The 20,442-nt window shown below is 42.8% G+C and overlaps 2 protein-coding genes across 2 annotated transcripts; both read left to right on the top strand.

The window, feature by feature from the left end:
- The first annotated feature begins 1,047 nt into the window (after positions 1 to 1,047).
- srsf3a (serine and arginine rich splicing factor 3a) lies at positions 1,048 to 5,409 on the top strand. The gene is made up of 7 exons (XM_060063174.1): positions 1,048 to 1,189; positions 1,936 to 1,977; positions 2,091 to 2,298; positions 2,378 to 2,512; positions 4,682 to 4,720; positions 4,838 to 4,924; positions 5,006 to 5,409. The coding sequence occupies exons 2-7, from the start codon at positions 1,971 to 1,973 to the stop codon at positions 5,031 to 5,033; spliced, it is 504 nt and encodes a 167-aa protein (XP_059919157.1). The 5' UTR covers positions 1,048 to 1,189; positions 1,936 to 1,970; the 3' UTR covers positions 5,034 to 5,409.
- Positions 5,410 to 5,724: 315 nt separating this feature from the next.
- Positions 5,725 to 20,038, top strand: rab44 (RAB44, member RAS oncogene family). The gene is made up of 9 exons (XM_060062781.1): positions 5,725 to 5,938; positions 6,107 to 10,047; positions 10,158 to 10,192; positions 10,375 to 10,509; positions 10,592 to 10,673; positions 18,494 to 18,608; positions 19,335 to 19,433; positions 19,721 to 19,797; positions 19,899 to 20,038. Exons 2-9 carry the CDS (start codon positions 6,122 to 6,124, stop codon positions 19,975 to 19,977), a joined length of 4,548 nt encoding a protein of 1,515 aa, XP_059918764.1. The 5' UTR covers positions 5,725 to 5,938; positions 6,107 to 6,121; the 3' UTR covers positions 19,978 to 20,038.
- The last annotated feature ends 404 nt before the right edge of the window (positions 20,039 to 20,442 follow it).

Raw genomic sequence — 20,442 nt, 5'->3', positions numbered from 1 at the left:
CTTACTAGACGTACTCAACCGCCCCAGAATGCACTGCGTCTATTCAAAAGAACAATGGAAGCAATGGCGCTAAACGGGGAGCCGCAGCAGCAGTGCTTTTAATAATTGTTTAATAATTGTTAACATATCACCGCAAATCCTTAGGTTGAAGATGTACTGTGACGTTAAATGTGACGTTTATATATTTATTTATAATATTTATTCACGGCGCCCGGCCGGTAGGTTATTGACACGTCATTTGATTCACGTCATCTGAGGCGGTTAAGTAAGAACGGTCTTCCGAACGTCGATTACTCAAAATGGATTACTCAATCATTATTTAAGGATTCGAGAAGTAGGCCTAAGCCAATTATTGAGTAGGTAGTAAGTAGTAAGCAAGTAGGTGGTTTCGAACACACCCTCCATCATTAAATGTATTCGTTTTCGCGGTTATTCAGCTATTTTAAGTCCACTATAGTGCCCTATATAGTGGACCACTGAGAATTCGAACACCCTACAAAATGGCGTGCACCCTATTTAGTGCACGCGTCCTAGGAATTGGGACACAGCCCTGATCCATGATAGGGAACGATTTCGAACACAGCTATTCTCTGCCGATATACAGCATATCTCACGCATGCGCTCTATGTCATCTCCCGCCTTGGCGAGAGCGCAGGGGAGGGGGTCACGTGACACAGCGCAACAATGCCCACGAGCGACTCAACTAAAGTAAACATTTCCCAAAATCCGAAGACACTACTGTTTAACGCCCAGAGGCCTACCCGATCATGTGAGCGCTACAGCTACTCCGTAATTAATCATTACATTATGAAGATCTAAATACTGTATCCGGTTTGACTGGATGCGTTTTCATCCCACTCAATGCGTGACTTGAAACGTAACGCAATGACATTGAACAGAATCAAGACTAACCCTAAAAAAACGTACGAGAGGATTGCTGTTGTGTGATTAAAATCTCGAAACAGACAATGTCAACAATAAACCCTCGGTCGGCCGAGCTCATTCACTAACCGACCCAAGCAGTACCTTCCATTAGGACTGCAGTGGTACAACTTGTCCGGCAGGCGGCGCTGTTGGCCCCTCCGTGTTAAGTTGGGGGATGGGCGGGAGCACGACGACAGCCTCTTTCCTCTCTTCAGAGAATAACCGGAGGCAGCACCCGACAAGGCAGGCGACGACACAGTTGCTGGTAATTTGTTTGTTTCTTGAAATCTTTCGAGTATACCCTCATATTTAACCGAGTAAAGTGGTCAACTTGTTTATTAATTATGGTTATGTGCAATTGAAGTCTGCATATTAGTTGTATGCGTAACATATTTCGATAGGCCTACTACTTAGTGACACCGCCATGTCTTTTTTTGTGTTAGCCAAAACGTTAGCTTAGCGATAGCACAAACGTGCTAGCTCGACCGGAGTCTGCTCGACCGTTTTCATTCAGCCATTACAAATTAAGTTGAACGGCGTTGTTGAATTGAGCAATATATGTTGTAAAGCAGTCACCTAACGCTGATGTTCACTTAATACCGTGTTCGCTGCATTGGCGCAAAAACTAACCGGAAGATGGCTAATCTGAAGCTCGCTAGCCTCCATTAGCACACTGTCCTTATCACCGTTGTTGAATTGTACTACCGGTGCGGCTAAAAAGCAAACTTCATAACGTTTTTACAAACTGTTCGGATCATGTTTTTTCATAGTAGGTAGCACGGTCATTGATTTTACACTCCTGAAGAATTGAGAAAAAGATTAACTTCTGTGTCCTGGTGGATTTAGGACTATTATCATTTTACCATTAGTAGGCTACCTATTTCAGTAAATGTGTTTAACTTTAATCTCACAATAATGCATTCATATGTTACTGAATCTTTGAGGATTTTATTATTTGTTATGGTTATCATTAACTGACCCTCCTTTCTCTCTCCCCCTATCTCTCATAAGCTCTTTGGGAACGACATTCTTTTTGAAACGTAATAATGGGAGGTATGTATCAACCCAATTTTTTTTTTTTACGAAATAGTCATAATGGCAAGTCAAGTGGAATAGACGTTTTTCATATTGTAGGCTAACCATCATGCACAACTTTTCTCTCTCAGACCCATCTCTTCGAGACTGCCCCCTTGATTGTAAAGTGTATGTTGGAAACCTGGGCAACAATGGAAACAAAACTGAGTTGGAACGGTCCTTTGGCTACTATGGACCCCTGCGCAGTGTCTGGGTAGCCAGGAACCCACCAGGCTTTGCTTTTGTAGAGTTTGAGGATCCTAGAGATGCCACTGATGCTGTCAGAGAACTAGATGGAAGGTAAGACTGTCAAAACTACAAGAACCTATGGGTTTAAGCTGTCCGTCTGCTTCTCCACTGACCGTGTGGCATGTTTCAGGACCATGTGTGGCTGCAGAGTCCGCGTTGAGCTGTCCAATGGGGAAAAGCGCTCCAGAAGCCGTGGACCTCCGCCATCTTGGAGCCGCCGCCCACGGGATGAAAACCGGCGGCGTAGTCCGCCCGTACGACGCAGGTAGAGTATTTCCCTCCTAAAGTGCACTCTAATACTTGTCCCATGTTGTCACGTATCAAGATGTATCACAGTACCCTACATGAAGTATTGCCTGCTCATCTCTCCATGGTACCCAGTCTGAACACAAGACTGGCTGTTTTAAGTCACGTGACTTCCACCAGCGGGTAAAAACTGTATTATTAATTTGTGTTTTCAGTCTGCGTTGTCATAGATCTGGTTGCCACAAAACATTCAGTAATGTCTACCGGTAGATAAAAAAAGATTATAATTGGACCAATATCAGATTTATTTGTAAGCTCCTTTGAGTAATAGTTGTATAATTAGTATGTTATCAATGTTTTGCACACTGATATAATTTTATCAATGTTTCAATTTTAGGCCATTTTAAAGGGGCAGTGTTTAGGATTAAGTGTCCTCTAGCAGGGTGGTGGCAGATGTCAACCCACTCAATACCCCCCCCTAACCTCTTTCAAATGACATAAGTGAAACTAGGGTTGCCTGTTAATGGCCAGTACCACAACATCGAGTAGTCATGAGGATTCATTATCTTAATATAAAACCGTGTCCTCTAGAGCAGTTTCTCCGTTCATGTCTACTGTAGACTTAGAATTAAAGGGCTAATTCTAAGATAATGAAGACGATACAATTCTTACTTGAACGTATTCTATACAAATTAAATATACTCGGCTATATTCCATTTCTGCCAAGTCCATTCCACTAGATGGCACTTAAATCTACAGCGTGCACCTTTTTAAAGGCCGCCTAAAAGATTAACGTAATGTCAATGCTGTCACAGGCATTTTAAATGGTAAAAAATGTTATGGCAAAGATGAGCCTTTAAAACCAACAATTAGCTATTGAAAAGGCAACCTGAGGCAATTGTATTATTGGCATGAGGTAACCTTAATATTTACTTTTCTACACATGTAAATTTTGTTCTCAGTTCAGCTGCCATCTATATTAATAAAACTGAACCCCATTGCAGAGTCACCACCACGCTTCTCACCACCCCCTGAGTCAGTCAACTAGTCCTCTTTCAGCATCATGTGACTGCTGACCACCGTCTCCCAGTCAGCTTGGCTGGTGTTTTCACCTGAGCCAGGCGCACCGCCGGTCTTCAGGTTCCGCCAACCTTATGGTTCCTGAGCATGCGGTTCCCAGCATCCTCCTCCTCCTCCTTCCAACCTTTACTCAGTCAACAGCGGCCCACCACACATTATCGACCAATCGGCACCTTTATTTTTTTTTGTCCTATACTGAATACTTCTACCTACGGGAACAGCCCTTGGCTTACACTCCCTAAAAGGCAGGGACAATCTCCAGCTATCCCCTCAACAACCAACCCAGCACTTCATATCGCCAACATTCGCATCACGTGGCAAAGCCTCTGCAATTCGACCTCCCTCACCTTCAGTCTGGCCTCCTTGCGTCATTTCTATCTTGTCCAAATCCCCCAAAAATAGTAAGTTGCTTTTATCCTGCTCTTTGTAGTTCTAATGCTTACAGGGGCTTTAAGACTGCTTGATCAATGGCCATCAGCAGTTACGTCATATACGCTACAAAAAATGTTAGTCCTTCCCATAGTTTAAAATGTAACGGCTTTTATGTTAAATGAGGCTACAGAAATTTTGGCCATCAACATTTAACCAGTCAGATTGAACCCTATATCTTTATAGTCTTGAATATTTTTAAGATTTAGACTGCAAAATTCCATGGCTGTTACACAATCTCAACCTATGAATGCAATAGCTCTTTCTGAGTTTCAACCTGGTTGTTTCCCTTTATCCTAACTTATAAAGGTGTACACTGCAAACATTTGGAAAAGGTCCAGTGGATTCATTATTGAATTCAGATCTTAATGCATCTTGACTTGCCCGGTTGAGATTTTTTTTATCAGCAGAGCGCTGATTGTCAGAGGTTAATGTCAAGCCCTGATAATGATGCCCATTATCAGGGCTTGACCTGCTCCCTTTCTATTAGATTACCTGGTTCCACGTGTTGTTAAAAAGAAGGAATAAGAAACATTAAGCATTTCAGTCAAGATGCAGCAGTCGTAACCTTTTAATTTGGGAGCCCCTTTTCTTTCTCAGACATCCAGAGGTTTTCCGTGTAGCGAGATGCAATATAACACCCCAAATCCTATGTTTTCTCATCTGACCTTCTACTTAGATCACCTAGGAGGAGAAGCTTCAGCCGCAGTCGCAGCAGGTAAAGACCTGACTGGTCACATCTATAATCCATAATGAATGGAAATTAGGCACTTTGAGCATAGAATCGTACAGAGATGGTAAACTTGCACATTACTGACCTTTCATCTGTCCTCAGGTCTGTGTCAAGAGACAGGCGCAGAGATAGGTCTCTATCCAGAGAAAGGAACCATAAGCCCTCAAGATCATTCTCACGATCTAGGAGGTAAGTTCTACTAAGTATTGAATGTAAAGTATATTGCTGGTAAGGATTTTATAATCATTGTATTTTCTTTTGTGTATTCAGTCGCTCCAGGTCGAATGACAGGAAGTAAAAGGACGACGAAAGACTTGAGCGTCTTTGATCTTGTGGTTAGGATTCAACTTTTTATACAGGCTTTTTTTTTATTCATTTTATTGATCACTTCATGTTGTCCTCTGTGGACAAACTATCCAACTAACAATCTGTTTGAATTGACTCTCTCAACTTCAGGACTTTTTTTTTGTTTAACATTTAAGAGTTGATTATAAGTACCTTAATGCGTGAACCTTTTTTTTTCTTTTGTTCCTTAATCATTACAAAAACAAAGTTATTACTGTCTTTCCCTGCATGTAGAGATGTCATCTTGAGATTTCACTTTCCATGATCATCCCTTGTTTTTGGTTCCATTAGTTTAACTGATCGAATTAAAGGTTATTTGATGTTTTTAATTTGTTTCTGGGTATCTTTTACTGATGGTTGCCTCTGAATTACCAATACGGTTTGTGTATAATTATTTTCATGTATCTTAAATGTGGTATTCCACAAGGATTAAAACCCTGAATCGCTAGATCACTGAATCGATGAAACACTTGCCGGCTGCTTCCATTAGAGGGCACCAAGGTCACTTATTTCTGTTGGAAGTTGTCAATGTTGAGTTTTGCATTTAATCTAAACATTGATCCAAACTGCTTTTTCTACCCTATTCCATGACGTTTAAGAGGTGGTGGTCTTGATGGAATTGCTCAGTTCAATAAAAGTTTAATTCAGTTGGAAATAACTTGTGTCCTACATAAACTTATTTTATAATTTTAGTTTCCTGAATGCAGGGAGAAAAAAAGACTGATGGCTTAACCACACAGGAAATTGATGAGCACACTTGCAAGATACTTCCTTATGTTGATGCACTTCTGAAGTGACATTGCAAAGTTATGCCAGTGCAGTTGACTTCATGACATGAGCCTGTGAACATTTGTGTTGGTAAGTTATTTTATCTTATTTGGCTGCAACTTCAATATTAGTAATTTGAGATTAAACCCAACAATATCTACGTCTCGAGTTGGGTTGGTCCAGATATTTGCATTAGTGAGTAGTTTATGAAAACCTCAATTGGGTCAATCTCGCTAATTGTACTTCAAATTACTATAGGTAAGAAGAAATGCAATGTCGAATCGGAGACCAAGGAAAGTACGGATGGGTTCATCCCGTCGACATCTAGACAGGACTTCATTATTAGCGCATGATGTGACCCCAGAAACCCAAACAGACCCTCGCTCCATTACGGCGGTAGACATGGACTCCGTTAATTCAGAACATGGAAACCAACTTGATTTCAAGGAACCAATTTCTGAAACACTGCATGAAACAAGCGAGGGCTTGGCATTTGCAAGTGAAAAATGTGGAAGCTTGATCCATCCACCAACCACGTTTGAGATTGACGCACACTCTAACCAGTTCTGGAGTGTTTCACCAAAACCATCTCAACCTCAAAAAGAGGTCATGTCTGAAAACAGAAATGAGAATGCAGGCATGAGTTGGTCAAATGACTTAACCCGAGAACAGTGTAGAGAATTCAGTGCAAATATAAAAGAGTCCAAAATGGTGATGTTGCCTTACGAAAGCTGCGAAAAAACAACGCTGCAAATATCAAAACCAGGGGATGACACTCACAAAGTCAGTCAGTGCAGTGGAGTTTTCTGGCATCCAAGGCTCAACAGCTCTCTGTATTCATCTCCTTGTCAGCCACTCACAGGCGACCTGTCTAATAGTACAAAGCAATCATCAGACAGTATTATACATAAGGAAGAAGTTGAAAGGGAATTTAGAAAAGAGGATTCCAATAATTTGGCGGTCTCCTTAACAGGAACTATTGCTGAAGGTCAGGAATACTTATTGCAGGTTGAAGGTATTTGTGGTGATGTGCCATCTCTAATGAAAGAGCACGAGGTGAGCAATGACGTGAACCCATTGTTAAAACATTCTGAACATCCAACACAATCTGGTGTGTGTCCATTACTCATTGAAGTACCCAACCAAGAAGAGGCTGAACAAGAGCAGATTACTTCTACCACAACCGATTCACATGATTCTGCAGGCAATTCTGTAATAGTTGTTGAAAGCCAGCCCCTTCTAACCATGCAATACACTTTAAACCCCAGCACCAACCAGGAAATGACCTTACAAGATAATCTAGAAAACACAAAAAGTGATCACATATTTGATATGAGTGAGCTAGGTCACAACCTGAAAGAAAAATCCTTCAGCCAAGTATGTGACTCTGAACAGAACAGTGATGGTACAGCAGTAGATGCTTCAGGTTTAGTTAACGATGTCAAACAGACTGAGGTGGCATCCAACCAAGAGCAGGTCAGGGATTTAGATATGAAATCCTCCATGAAGAAGAGAAGGATGGGTTCCAGTCGCAGGATTGGTAATCAGGGCAAAGGGGGAGGTGAAGATCACTCAGGAGAAATAGTAGAATCAGACTTTTCTACAGATCTTAACAAGACCAACAAGTATTTTGAAACAGAGTTGAAAGTTGAGATGAAATGCGATTTAGAGTCACTTGAGGGGGGAACACTTGGAACTTCCACAGACAAAGCCGATTGTCTTTTGTTAATGCCACCTCAATCTGAGATCAAGGAAAGAGGTAGTGAGGACATAATAGATAGAGCACGAAAAGAAACATATACAGGGGGTCATATTCACTTGTCCGCAGATATTTTCCTAGGAGATGTAGATGAAAGAAAAGAGGTTGAATCTGAAGGAAAAAGTGAAATCGTAGAAAATATGGAAGTGATTAAAATCCCGCTGTCCAAAACATTGGCAGAAGTAAACAACCAGGAAATCACTGAAAGATTGTCAAGTCCATACCATGAGGAAAACCTGTGCAGGGCGGCTACTGAGCCACAGGAGAAAGACATCAGCCCACCAGGTGCGGTATTTGATTTGAGTGAGCTAGAACACAACGTAAAGGAAAAAACCTGCAGCCAAGAATTTGAACCTGAAGGCCACGTAAACAATGAGCCATTGGAATTAATTGAAGACACTGCACGAGAGGAAGGAGAAGGGCACCCTATAAAAGTTGGGGCTCTGCAGTCAGAATACTCCTCAGCTTCTGCCGATGATGAGTATGATCTCACATTTCCGACTAGAAGTGGGACTATATCCTTCAACGATGGGTCAGTTGATAACCCCACAAAACTACCAATTACAGAATTAATGGTACCAGAGAAGAATCAAAGGGCAAACGAAAGAAATGTCACTCTAGATTCAAAAAAAGAATTGAAACATGGATACAATAATGACTCCAATATAACAACTGAGTTCAACCCACAGTCTGATGATGTTGAGCATATTTCAAGCAATGTCACACTAAGTGATAATCACAGTATTGATGACTTGGCCGTCGAGAGCTGTCTATCGACTAACATGAGAGAAATACATCCTTTGGCCACAGTTCCTCAACATGTTCCCTCGTCTGGAGAGGATCAATGCTACTCAGTAGTAATGTTTGCCCCCACTTCATCACAACTACAGGACGATGGTGAACAAGTTGGAGCGCAAACGAGCACAGGGTTATCACATTCATTAGGAATAACAGAACTTGGCTTAATTAAGAGTTATCATGAAAATGAAAACACAAACCCTGTAGAGATGCCTGAGGTAGAGAATGATTTACCACAGAACAGTGATGGTACAGCAGTAGATGCTTCAGGTTTAGATAACAATGTCAAACAGACTGAGGTGGCATCAAACCAAGAGCAGGACAGGGATTTAGATACGAAATCCTCCAGGAAGAAGAGAAGGATGGGTTCCAGTCGCAGGATTGGTAATCAGGGCAAAGTAGGAGGTGGAGATCACTCAGGAGAAATAGTGGAATCAGACTTTTCTACAGATCTTAACAAGACTAATAATGATTTTGAAACAGAGTTGAAAGTTGAGATGAAATGTAATTCAGAGTCACTTGAGGGGGAAACACTTGGAACTTCCACAGACAAAGTCGATTTTCTTTTGTTATTAGCACCTCAATCAAAGATCAAGGAAAGGGGTACTGAGGAAATAATAGAAAGAGCACGCAAAGAAATATATACAGGGGGTAATATTCACTTGCCCCCAGTAATTTCCTATCCCGATGTAGATAAAAGAAAAGAGGATGAAATTGTAGAAAAAATGTCACATCCATACCATGAGGAAGACCTGTGCAGGCCTGCTTCTGATCCACAGGACAAAGACATCGGGCCATCAGGTGTGGATGTCCTCATGCTTGTCCAGAACTCTTTGTCAAAAGAGAACGCTCCTCACAGCCTGGACATTAACAGCTCAATCCTCTTTGCTCCAGTTTCTGATATCAGGGATAATGATGACAAGATGGACACTGCAGGCCAACATCAAACTGCACTTTCATCAAATGTAGATCATATTAGTGGCCATGGGAATCATGGGTCCCTCCGACATGTTAAAGACGATGACAACCATATTTTGAGGAGAAGAAAGATGGGTTCATCTCGCTGGACTAAAGGAAGTGCAACAGGGTCACAAGAAGGTTCAAAAAAAGTACAGACAACAGAGGACAAAGAGATAAAAAAAGATGCAGTGTTATCGGATACCATTTCTGAAGGACCTGAGAAGGTTGTGACTACTGAGGAGGAACCAAACCAGATAGGCAGTGATACGCACCAGTCAATGAGTGAAGCTCCAAAAATTGTGAGGAGGAAGCTGGGCTCCAATAATATGACCGGCAGAATGACACCAATACAGGAGAACTCAAAGGAGAAGAAGGAGGTTGAGAGTGAGGTCTCAGAAGATAGGAAGATATTCAAAGATGAGCTCAAATTGAAAGTAAACAAAGATAATGAGACAGAACAGAGTGGAGAGAGAAGTTCTGAGACCGATGTAAAACCAGTGAACACAACCTTAAGTGCTCTCCCTATCGAATTATCCAATGACTTACACGTTGAGGGTAGAAGAAGGAAATTAGGTTCTCAAAGGAAGTCAAGGGGACAGCACCGCCATGACTATCCACCTGAGAGTAAAGACCATGGAGCCTTGATCTTTGGAGATCACCTGCCACCTACAGAACCACTAAGGCAAGTCGGGTCATGCTGTATGTCTTTGTATGTTTATGCATATTGCCCTTTGTCAATATTTTATTACAATGAATACAATGCAAAAATAAACATTCTGTTGTTGTTTTCAGTCGGCAGATAAGTGGTGATGCAACCCTTACCTTTGGTATGTAAAACTTAAATATTGAATGGCTGCAATATAAAAGCTATACATACATCTAAAATAAATTAACCCCTCAATGTACATAGTGATATTGTTAAGCCTGAAATCGTAAACCGTGACAAAAATAAATATATTTTTAATCTGGAGTCCCATCATACAATCGACAGCGTGTCCCTTTTCTGCAGATACCTTGAATAAGTGTGACCGCAGAGCCAACTGCTTCAATGTGGTGATGGTTGGGAGTAGCAATGTTGGCAAGACCTCATTCATGAAAAGGATTCAAAGCGGGTCGTATGCTCCAGATTTCAGTGCCTCGATTGGTGAGCTTGACGTTCCGTGTGTTATAACTACTACCATGCTGATACAACAGTACTCATGTATGTTTTCTTTTTTTCCTTTTAGGCATTGATACGTGCATTCATGCATTACCAGTGGATGGGAGGGAAGTGATGCTGCAGATATGGGATACAGCAGGACAGGAACGGTATATCAATCTGGAACCGCCAAACTCTCACTTAGAGACAAAAATAGTGCTAAACTAAAGTTGGTCTTGCCTCAGGTGTCTAACTGGATTATAGCCATAGGCAAATTCACTGAATAAACAGTCTTGCCGTTTTATTAAAGGGGACATATTATGAAAACAACACTTTTCCTGGGATTTGGGTTGTTGTTTTGGGTCTCTGGTGCTCCCACGCCACACGCATACAAACTTTGAAAAAAGTCTGCACATGATTTTTTGAGTGAGATATGCATTTCTGAAAGTATCCCGCCTACAGTTACCAAACGAGCCAGACAGTTTCGGCACCCCCTCCTACGTAGGAAGGGGGCACAGTTGAATATTACCTCCCACTTCCCCACTCCCCTCCAATTGGCCCTTCGGCGGCAGCTCCGGCGGTGTACTCCGGGAGCTGCACTGCGGCCAAAGCTTTCCGGCTGCTCCGGCGGGTGTACTACGGGAGCTGAACTGCCGCCGAGACTGGCAGGTCCGGCGGGAGTAGGACTCGGCGGCATTCCGGCAGCTCCGGCGCGGGGAGCTCGGCGGCAAGTCCGGCAGCTCAGCTCCCAGAGTACAATCCCTTTCTCTTCCATGTCCCGGTTCATGGACTTCAGAGAGTTAAGGCCAAAGTGCCTTTCCCCCAATTCCTCTCAACCCTGGCCGAGATATCCCCCACTACGCGTTTGTACTTGTTGTGGAAGTGCCAGAGACGTCAGACGCAGTCTTTGTTTCATAATATCAACCGAGGTTCACAAAGCTTTTTACCGTGATATTAGCTATAATATTATATAAATACCCAGATATAATATTATTATTAGTGCTGTCAGTTTAACGGCGTTAACGCAAACCAATTTTAACAGCGTTAATTTATTTTAATTAATTTGGGCTTGGTAAACGTTTTCGTTTTTTCATCTGCTGTCTAGCAACAACTAGTCACGTTAGAAAAACTACAACACCATACCGGGGGGGTATACCACGAACCTCGCTGAACATACCCAGGCTTTCTTGGGAAAACCTGGCTCGACAGAGCCGCAACTCGCAATTAATGTTAAACGGTACCACGACGCTCACTTTAGAACCAGGTTTTCCACTTTAGGTTCAGTGCGCGTTCACTTGAAAGGGGCGTCTTTTGCGTCATTTTTCTCACCTTTACGATAGATCAAGCAGTCTATATGCGTATAAGTGAAAAGATTCTGCATATTGTCTATAAAATAACTATGCCAAATGCAGAATTGTTCGCCATTAATCCAAATAGAATGATGATGATTTAAAAATGCATAAGCAACGTCCATCCTGCCTTATTCTATCATTTAGGGAATTCACTTTAAATACACCCTAAGTAAGACATTTATCGCATGTTTTCAACCGCTGAGAGGTAGCGGCTGTAGCGCAGTTGATTAGTATAAGACCCGAATGCCAGCGAACGGGGTTCAAATTCGCCGGTCTATCATCATGCATTTTATCCCCATAGATGTGGTGCCAGCACGGGCTTGAAAATATGGGCTCAAGTTCGAAATAAGCACAAAAATATAATTCCATAAGCTTTAGTGAATAAGTATTCCATATGCATGAGAATTGGGACTTTTTAAGCTTCACATAAATTCGCGTCACTTGGGAGTTGAACCCCCGCGCAGAAATTCAAGACTGACGCACTACCTCCACTCTAGCACTCTGTCACGGAGACACAATGCTCAACAGTAATCATTGTCTACATAAGGTCCAACAAGGACGATCAAATAACGAACCCCCTCTGATGAGAATCTGTATCTCTCATGAAGAACCCCAATTTCGTTGTTTGCACAATGACAATAAAGTCTGAAATCTGAATATCGTCAGACAATGCCAAGGGATCAGTTCTGTCCCGTAAAACCCTCTGTCTCCGGAGAGACGCCTGTACGAGAAGTGCGCCGGGGTCCACGGGAACACCCACAAATGGTGATGCCATTATCAGAGGAGGGGCTAGGAAGCTGCGCACGCCGATTTAAGTAGCCGATCTCCGGCTAGACTAAGCCGAAAAACTGCTCCCGACCAGGTTTGGTTGCGAGCATAAGTCACCATGGTGATACAGCGACACTAAAAGAGATCGACTTTCGTGGTACAACTAACCCAGGCTTGGAGCTCAACATACCTCGCTAACCCTCTAAGCGAGCTTCGTGGTACAGGGCCCTGATCTAGCTACATCGGAAACAAAACAACAAGCACGCCGCACAAACTTGTTGAGGCAAGCGAGGATACGGAGCGGGTGTGTGTTTGTGTGTCACTCTGTTCGAGCCTGCACGAGAGTAATGCTGCTATCCATTTGGATGTACGAAGTGGTAAAGTCGCCAATCTCCCAGCTTTCTTGCGGCATTTCACTGAGGCACGCCCCCTTTCGGTCGTAGTATCTCGTCGCTTTCAAAGTAGAGCGAGCAGATCTGTACAACTAGCAAACAAGATGGCTGCGCCCATAGTCAATGGGGATCTAGCTGTATTTTCTTTGTATTTGTACCACGTTGGGGGTTGTAATGTCGATTTAAAATCCTCTAACACACTTGATTTTATTGCTGCTTTAATCTGGTCACCAATTTATGGTCTTGCTTTGCGTGAAATTCAATGTAAAGTTGTGTTTTCAAGCTGGTTTACCAAAGAGGCTATGTTGCTAATGATGAGTAGCCCGCTACTACCCCTCGTGGCTCGACAGAAACACGACAGCACTTGTTGAAATAAAAATTGGCGAAAATGGCAAAATATTATTGCAATGTAAAAGGCTTGCAATGTTAATGTTTCTGTAAAGGCTGGCAACCATTATACACTTGATTATTTCTTTTTTCCAAAATAGTTTTCTTCTTAAACTCGTCGGACACAAATAGCAAACTGGAAGGCTGGAGCAAGGGAAATACGTCACGTTCTCGCTGAAGCTGGTCGTTCGTACCAGCCTACCATCAAAATGGATAGCAGCATTAAATGTTGTCGTTAGCTGTTACGTCTTTCTGACCAATCGCAGTTCAAGGCCAACCTAGGCTGTACCACTTCGGGAGGGGCCGCTCAGTTACTCCCTCAGTTACAAAATCGACTTGGTTGCGATGTTGACAGTTTGTGAGTGTTGCGTCTGTTGAGTGAGTGAGAGGTTGCGGGCACACAGCTCAGGCTGCCGGACAGTGCTGCAAGGAACTTTTATAAATGCAATATTGTTATCCCGCAGTAATCAGCCCGACAGCCCCGAAAGGTTGACGGCCCACCGGGAATTCTCCCGCCTCTCCCGATTACCACTCCCCTACCGTGTGCGTGTGTGTGTGTGTGTGTATAGGCCTGCGTACGGTAGGAATATTCATACTGGTTCAAATAATAAATGTTATAGTAGGCTATTTCCCATCCTTGCTGAGAAAGTTTTTTCGAAAGTTCTATGATTGAAACAAATTTTCCCATCTTTGCTGAGCAAGAGTTTTGTTCGAAAGTTCAGTGATTGAAACAAAGTTTTACGGTAGACCTACCACTGTCATGCACCTACCCGATGTCAAGTGGACCGGGTTGAATTCACTGCGGGTCTCTCTTCTTACTGTCCTTCTCAACACTCTCTGATCTCACTAAAAGGCCAGCAGCACGAAATCAAGGGATATTTAGAATACAAAAAAAAGGTGTGATTAGTTAACTATGACATTTAATCATATTAATCGCGATTCAATATTTTAATCGCTTGACACCACTAATTATTATTATATGATGTAGATATAGAGCTCCAGGGCCCTGTACCACGAAGCTCGCTTAGAGGGTTAGCGAGGTATGTTGAGCTCAAAGCCTGGGTTAGTTGTACCACGAAAGTCGATCTCTTTTAGCATCGCTGTATCACCATGGTGACTTATGCTCGCAACCAAACCAGTGCCCTATACCACGAAGCTCGCTGAACATACCCAGGCTTTCTTGGGAAAACCTGGCTCGACAGACCCGCAACTCGCAATCAGAGTTAAATGGTACCACGAAGCTCACTTTAGATTCAATTAGTAGAACCAGGTTTTCCGCTTTAGGTTCAGTGCGCGTTCACGTGAAAGGGGCGTTTTTTGCGTCATTTTTCTCACCTTTACGATAGATCAAGCAGTCTATATGAGTTTAAGTGAAAAGATTCTGCATATTGTCTGTAAAATAACTATGCCAAATGCATAATTGTTCGCCATTAATCCAAATAGAATGATGATGATTTAAAAATGCATAAGCAACGTCCATCCTGCCTTATTCTATCATTTAGGGAATTCACTTTAAATACACCCTATTTAAGAAATGTATAGCATGTTTTCGACCGCTGAGAGGTAGCGGCTGTAGCGTAGTGGATTAGTATAAGACCCGAACGCCAGCGACCGGGGTTCAAATTCGCCGGTCTATCATCATGCATTTTACCCCCATGTGGTGCCAGCACGGCCTTGAAAATATGGGTTCAAGTTCGAAATAAGCACAAAAATATAATTCCATAAGCTTTAGTGAATAAGTATTCCATATGCATGAGAATTAGGACTTTTTATGCTTCACATAAATTTGCATCACTTGGGAGTCGAACCCCCCGCGCAGAAATTCAAGACTGACGCGCTACCTCCACTCTAGCACACTGTCACGGAGATACAATGCGCAACAGTAATCATTGTCTACATAAGGTCCAAAAGGTCAAAGGACGATCAAATAACGAACACCCTCTGATGAGAATCTGTATCTTTCATGAAGAACCCCAATTTCGTTGTTTGCACAATGACAATAAAGTCTGAAATCTGAATATCGTCAGACAATGCCAAGGGATCGGTTCTGTCCTGTAAAACCCTCTGTCTCCGGAGAGACGCCTGTACGAGAAGTGCGCCGGGGTCCACGGGAACACCCACAAATGGTGACGCCATTGTCAGAGGAGGGGCTAGGAAGCTGCGCACGCCGATTTAAGTAGCCGATCTCCGGCTAGACTAAGCCGAAAAACTGCTCCCGACCAGGTTTGGTTGCGAGCATAAGTATGGCGACACATTAGTGCCATAATTCACTAATGTGATAAAAGATGCATTCGGGCGTATTATATTATTCCACACGCGTAGATATTAACTGCGAGCGCGCAAATGATCTCTGCGCGCGCGCAAATTACCTCTGCGCGCGCAAAACAGCCTCTCGCGAGCGCAAAACAGCCTCTCGCGCGCGCAAATTACCTCAGCGTGCGCAAAACAGCCTCTCGCGCGTAACAGCCTCTCGCGAAAGATGTTTTTACGCTCGCTCGAATTTAATTTTGGCACTATGGGGGAGGGAACCAAGGCAGGGCGGGCTTTCCTATGATTGGCCGTTTCTGAAGCGCGATATTTGATTGACAGCCCTCCTCAGCCCTCCTCTCATTCAATTCTGAATTGTTCAGTAAATGGCTGAAACGATAGTTACGTATTGTAACTCCAGATTCTATGAGTATAGGCGCAGCCTTTTAAGTGTCGGCCTCATTGTCCTTTAAATAGCTGAAGAAAAGCTGTTTATTGGGAGCAGAACGTCCGCCGGCGCCCGACTCATCTCATTTTCGTCCGCTTATCCGGGGTCGGGTCGCGGGGGGAGCAGCTCAAGCAGGGGGCCCCAGACTTCCCTTTCCCGGGCCACATTGACCAGCTCTGACGGGGGGATCCCGAGGCGTTCCCAGGCCAGTGTTGAGATATAATCTCTCCACCTAGTCCTGGGTCTTCCCCGAGGTCTCCTCCCCACTGGACGTGCCTGAAACACCTCCCAAGGAAGGCGCCCGACTAGCCTATATCTGCGAAATGCGGACGTCGTTGAGGCACGCCGCACGCGGACGTAATTGAGGCCCACGCTGTTGGTGGTCGGGGATTACACATTTTTCAGTGCTACGGCTCACGCCTAGGGATAACCCAATAGCAATAGCCTTAAAAGGCTGCGCCTATACTCATAGAATCTAGAGTTACAATACGTAACTATCGTTTCAGCCATTTACTGTACAATTCAGAATTGAATGAGAGGAAGGCTGAGGAGGGCTGTCAATCAAATATCGCGCTTCAGAAACGGCCAATCATAGGAAAGCCCGCCCTGCCTTGGTTCCCTCCCACATAGTGCCAAAATTAAATTCGAGCGAGCGTAAAAACATCTTTCGCGAGAGGCTGTTACGCGCGAGAGGCTTTTTTGCGCGCGCTGAGGTAATTTGCGCGCGCGAGAGGCTGTTTGCGCGCGCAGAGATCATTTGCGCGCTCGCAGTTAATATCTACGCGTGTGGAATAATATAATACGCCCGAATGCATCTTTTATCACATTAGTGAATTATGGCACTAATGTGTCGCCATACATAAGTCACCATGGTGATACAGCGACGCTAAAAGAGATCGACTTTCGTGGTACAACTAACCCAGGCTTGGAGCTCAACATACCTCGCTAACCCTCTAAGCGAGCTTCGTGGTACAGGGCTCTGGTCGGGAGCAGTTTTTCGGCTTAGTCTAGCCGGAGATCGGCTACTTAAATCGACTGGCGCAGCTTCCTAGCCCCTCCTCTGACAATGGCGTCACCATTTGTGGGTGTTCCCGTGGACCTCGGCGACACACTCGTACAGGCGTCTCTCCGGAGACAGGGTTTTACGGGACAGAACCGATCCCTTGGCATTGTCCGACGATATTCAGATTTCAGACTTTATTGTCATTGTGCAAACAACGAAATTGGGGTTCTTCATGAGAGATACAGATTCTCATCGGAGGGTGTTCTTTATTTGATCGTCCTTTTGGACCTTATGTAGACAATGCTTACTGTTGCGCGTTGCGTCTCCGTGACAGAGTGCTAGAGTGGAGGTAGCGCGTCAGTCTTGAATTTCTGCGCGGGGGGTTCGACTCCCAAGTGATGCGAATTAATGTGAAGCTTAAAATGTCCCAATTCTCATGCATATGGAATTCTTATTCACTAAAGCTTATGGAATTATATTTTTGTGCTTATTTCGAACTTGAACCCATATTTTCAAGGCCGTGCTGGCACCACATCTATGGGGGTAAAATGCATGATGATAGACCGGCGAATTTGAACCCCGGTCGCTGGCGTTCGGGTCTTATACTAATCAACTACGCTACAGCCGCTACCTCTCAGCGGTTGAAAACATGCTATACATTTCTTACATAGGGTGTATTTAAAGTGAATTCCCTAAATGATAGAATAAGGCAGGATGGACGTTGCTTATGCATTTTTAAATCATCATCATTCTATTTGGATTAATGGCGAACAATTCTGCATTTGGCATAGTTATTTTATAGACATTATGCAGAATCTTTTCACTTATACGCTGCTTGATCTATCGTAAAGGTGAGAAAAATGACGCAAAAAACGCCCCTTTCACGTGAATGCGCACTGAACCTAAAGCGGATAACCTGGTTCAACTAATTGAATCTAAAGTGAGCTTCGTGGTACCATTTAACTCTGATTGCGAGTTGCGGCTCTGTCGAGCCAGGTTTTCCCAAGAAAGCCTGGGTATGTTCAGCGAGCTTCGTGGTATACCCCCCAGGAGTCCGCAAACTGCAACAATCCCTTCTCCATGCTGTGGTTCAGTCTGACAGCTCATTGGTCAATGGGCAGCAGCTCATTTGCATTAAAACTACAGACACCAGAAACCGCGCATTCTGAAGGGACTGAAACAGGGGAATATAGGCGAGATTTTTTTCCCAAAAGCTATTTCCATCAAACAGCTTCAAAAACATGTTTTCTGGAACTCAAATACACCATAATATGACTCCTTTAAGAAAGTTTTTTTTTCATAATGTGACCATTAAATAATGTTAATGATTATTAAAGAAATTTGACTAGAATGTTCTTTAAAATACTGACACACTATTTGTCTTCCTTAAAAGGTTTCATAGCATCTCAAAACAGATCTTCCATAAAGGACAAGCGTTCCTGTTGATGTATGACATCACTTCCTCCGTGAGTTTCACTGACGTCAGATACTGGATCAGCTGTATACAGGTATGACTGTCAAGGCTTTAGCCGTACTGCTTCAGAAACAAAGATTTCTATAGTGTGATTTTGTGTCAAGCACCGTATGGGCAGGCACCTATTGTAATTGTTTGCTTCAGTATGGGGCCAATCTTGCATCCTGTTGTTATTGTTTGTTTTAATATTATCATTCTGCCAGAAACACCTAGCAAGCCATCACCACCCACTCACTCTGTGTGATAGTTTTCCCCGTGGTGAAAAAGGGTGGCCCAGGGAAAAAAATGTGCACTAATTGTTGCTCAGTGGTTGCGCTAAAGCAGATAAAACTTGTGCCTTAAAAACATATTAAGACTTAAACACTTAAATCAACATCAAGCTGGATTACTTTTTATGACTTTAGCCTAATTAAAAGATTTTCAGAACAAAGTTCTTAACAAGATTAATTCAGTTATTCTCAATTGGGGCGCATTAAAACGGCGTTGCTTGTGACATAAATGACCAGAGTTCCTACCTGTAACAACAGGGTGTTACACCCCTTTGACCTGCGGTCATTCAAACTTGTATGACCTGACCTTAGCTGATGCTGTCCCATCTTAATCAGCTGTATGAAGACAGTGGGCATAATGAGTAACATTCTAATCAAATTGCAAAATGCTTTATAAAGGGCAGATCATTCATAGAAAATACATTCCTTTTATTGTACAGATGATAAGCCGAATGGATAGCAAAATCTTAAATAAATTCTGCCCTTTGCAGGAGAGTGCTGGAGAAGAGGTCATAATGTTGCTGCTTGGTAACAAAAGTGATTGTGCAGGACGTGAGGTCACTCCATCTGAGGGAAAACTCCTTGCTAAGGTACAGTATAGGAACAGCCATCTGTAAACCTTCAACTTGTAAACAGACATTGAATGTGTTTACCCTGTTGTACATTATGCTTTCCTTGAAATCTGAATTGTCTCAAAGATTCATGTCAGAGTATGATTTTTCAAACACGCATTGATGCAATTGAATTGCATAAATAGCTAAATCATCTACAATAATGTGAACCAGCCCCTCTGTCTATCAATGTTGACCTTCTTTAGGATGGTTCTATTCCATTGCATTATACTAATACCATGTTAACATGTTCCTATTCCTTACAGGAATATAATATTGACTTCAATGAGTGCAGTGTTGCCACAGGTGAACACATTGTTTCCAGCATTGAATCCCTAGCAAGGTAAAGTTTTATTTTGTCGTTCAGATTAACCCTCAGGCTAACATTTCAGACATCCTTTTTTGGGCTGTAACTAATAGTTTTGTTCTTTTCTGGGATCGAAGGAAACTGACTGAGAACTACCACAAAATAGAGGAAGACGTTGTTTTACAACAACAACAACCGAAAAAGAGATGCTGCTGAGGAAGCCATGATAAACATCGTGCTGTTGTGACATGTATAACCCTATTTCTGGACTATAGTTTGAACATAGTCTAACAAGTAATATACATTTAATTGTAATGTTTCCTCTTGTACATGTTTAAAATGACCTTATGTGGGACATGCATTTAGCTCAATATGTTTTGTATTTAAATTAATTTTACATAATCACTTTAAGGGAAGATGAGGGATGTTAGGGAGAACGTAATTACATTAGGGTGGCAAGCATAGGGTGTGAAGGCAACCTATTGTAATTGTTAGTTTTATTGGTCTCCTATTATCTTAAGTCCAATACCAAAGTGGTTTAGAATCAAATTCTTAACAAGATCGAGACCACATATTTTCAATTAGGGCGTGGCATCTAAATGGGCAAGAATGATCCATTCAGAATCATCCTAAGCCATTTGACGTACGGTCATGAAATTTTGTTAGCCCATCAACTGATCC

Source organism: Gadus macrocephalus, chromosome 1 (assembly GCF_031168955.1).
Source record: "Gadus macrocephalus chromosome 1, ASM3116895v1".
Lineage (NCBI taxonomy): Eukaryota > Metazoa > Chordata > Actinopteri > Gadiformes > Gadidae > Gadus > Gadus macrocephalus.
The sequence above is the reverse complement of the archived record's forward strand: the minus strand, read 5'-3'. Positions and strand labels throughout refer to the sequence as shown.

Excerpts from the sequence above, each read along its gene's own strand:
- srsf3a (XM_060063174.1), top strand. Across the intron at positions 4,721-4,837 it reads TTCAGCCGCAGTCGCAGCAG|GTCTGTGTCAAGAGACAGGC; the intron begins GTAAAGACCTGA and ends ATCTGTCCTCAG. Across the intron at positions 4,925-5,005 it reads TCATTCTCACGATCTAGGAG|TCGCTCCAGGTCGAATGACA; the intron begins GTAAGTTCTACT and ends TTGTGTATTCAG.
- rab44 (XM_060062781.1), top strand. The coding sequence starts at position 6,122 with ATGTCGAATCGGAGACCAAGGAAAGTACGGATGGGTTCATCCCGTCGA. Across the intron at positions 10,674-18,493 it reads GATACAGCAGGACAGGAACG|GTTTCATAGCATCTCAAAAC; the intron begins GTATATCAATCT and ends CTTCCTTAAAAG. Across the intron at positions 19,434-19,720 it reads AGGGAAAACTCCTTGCTAAG|GAATATAATATTGACTTCAA; the intron begins GTACAGTATAGG and ends TATTCCTTACAG.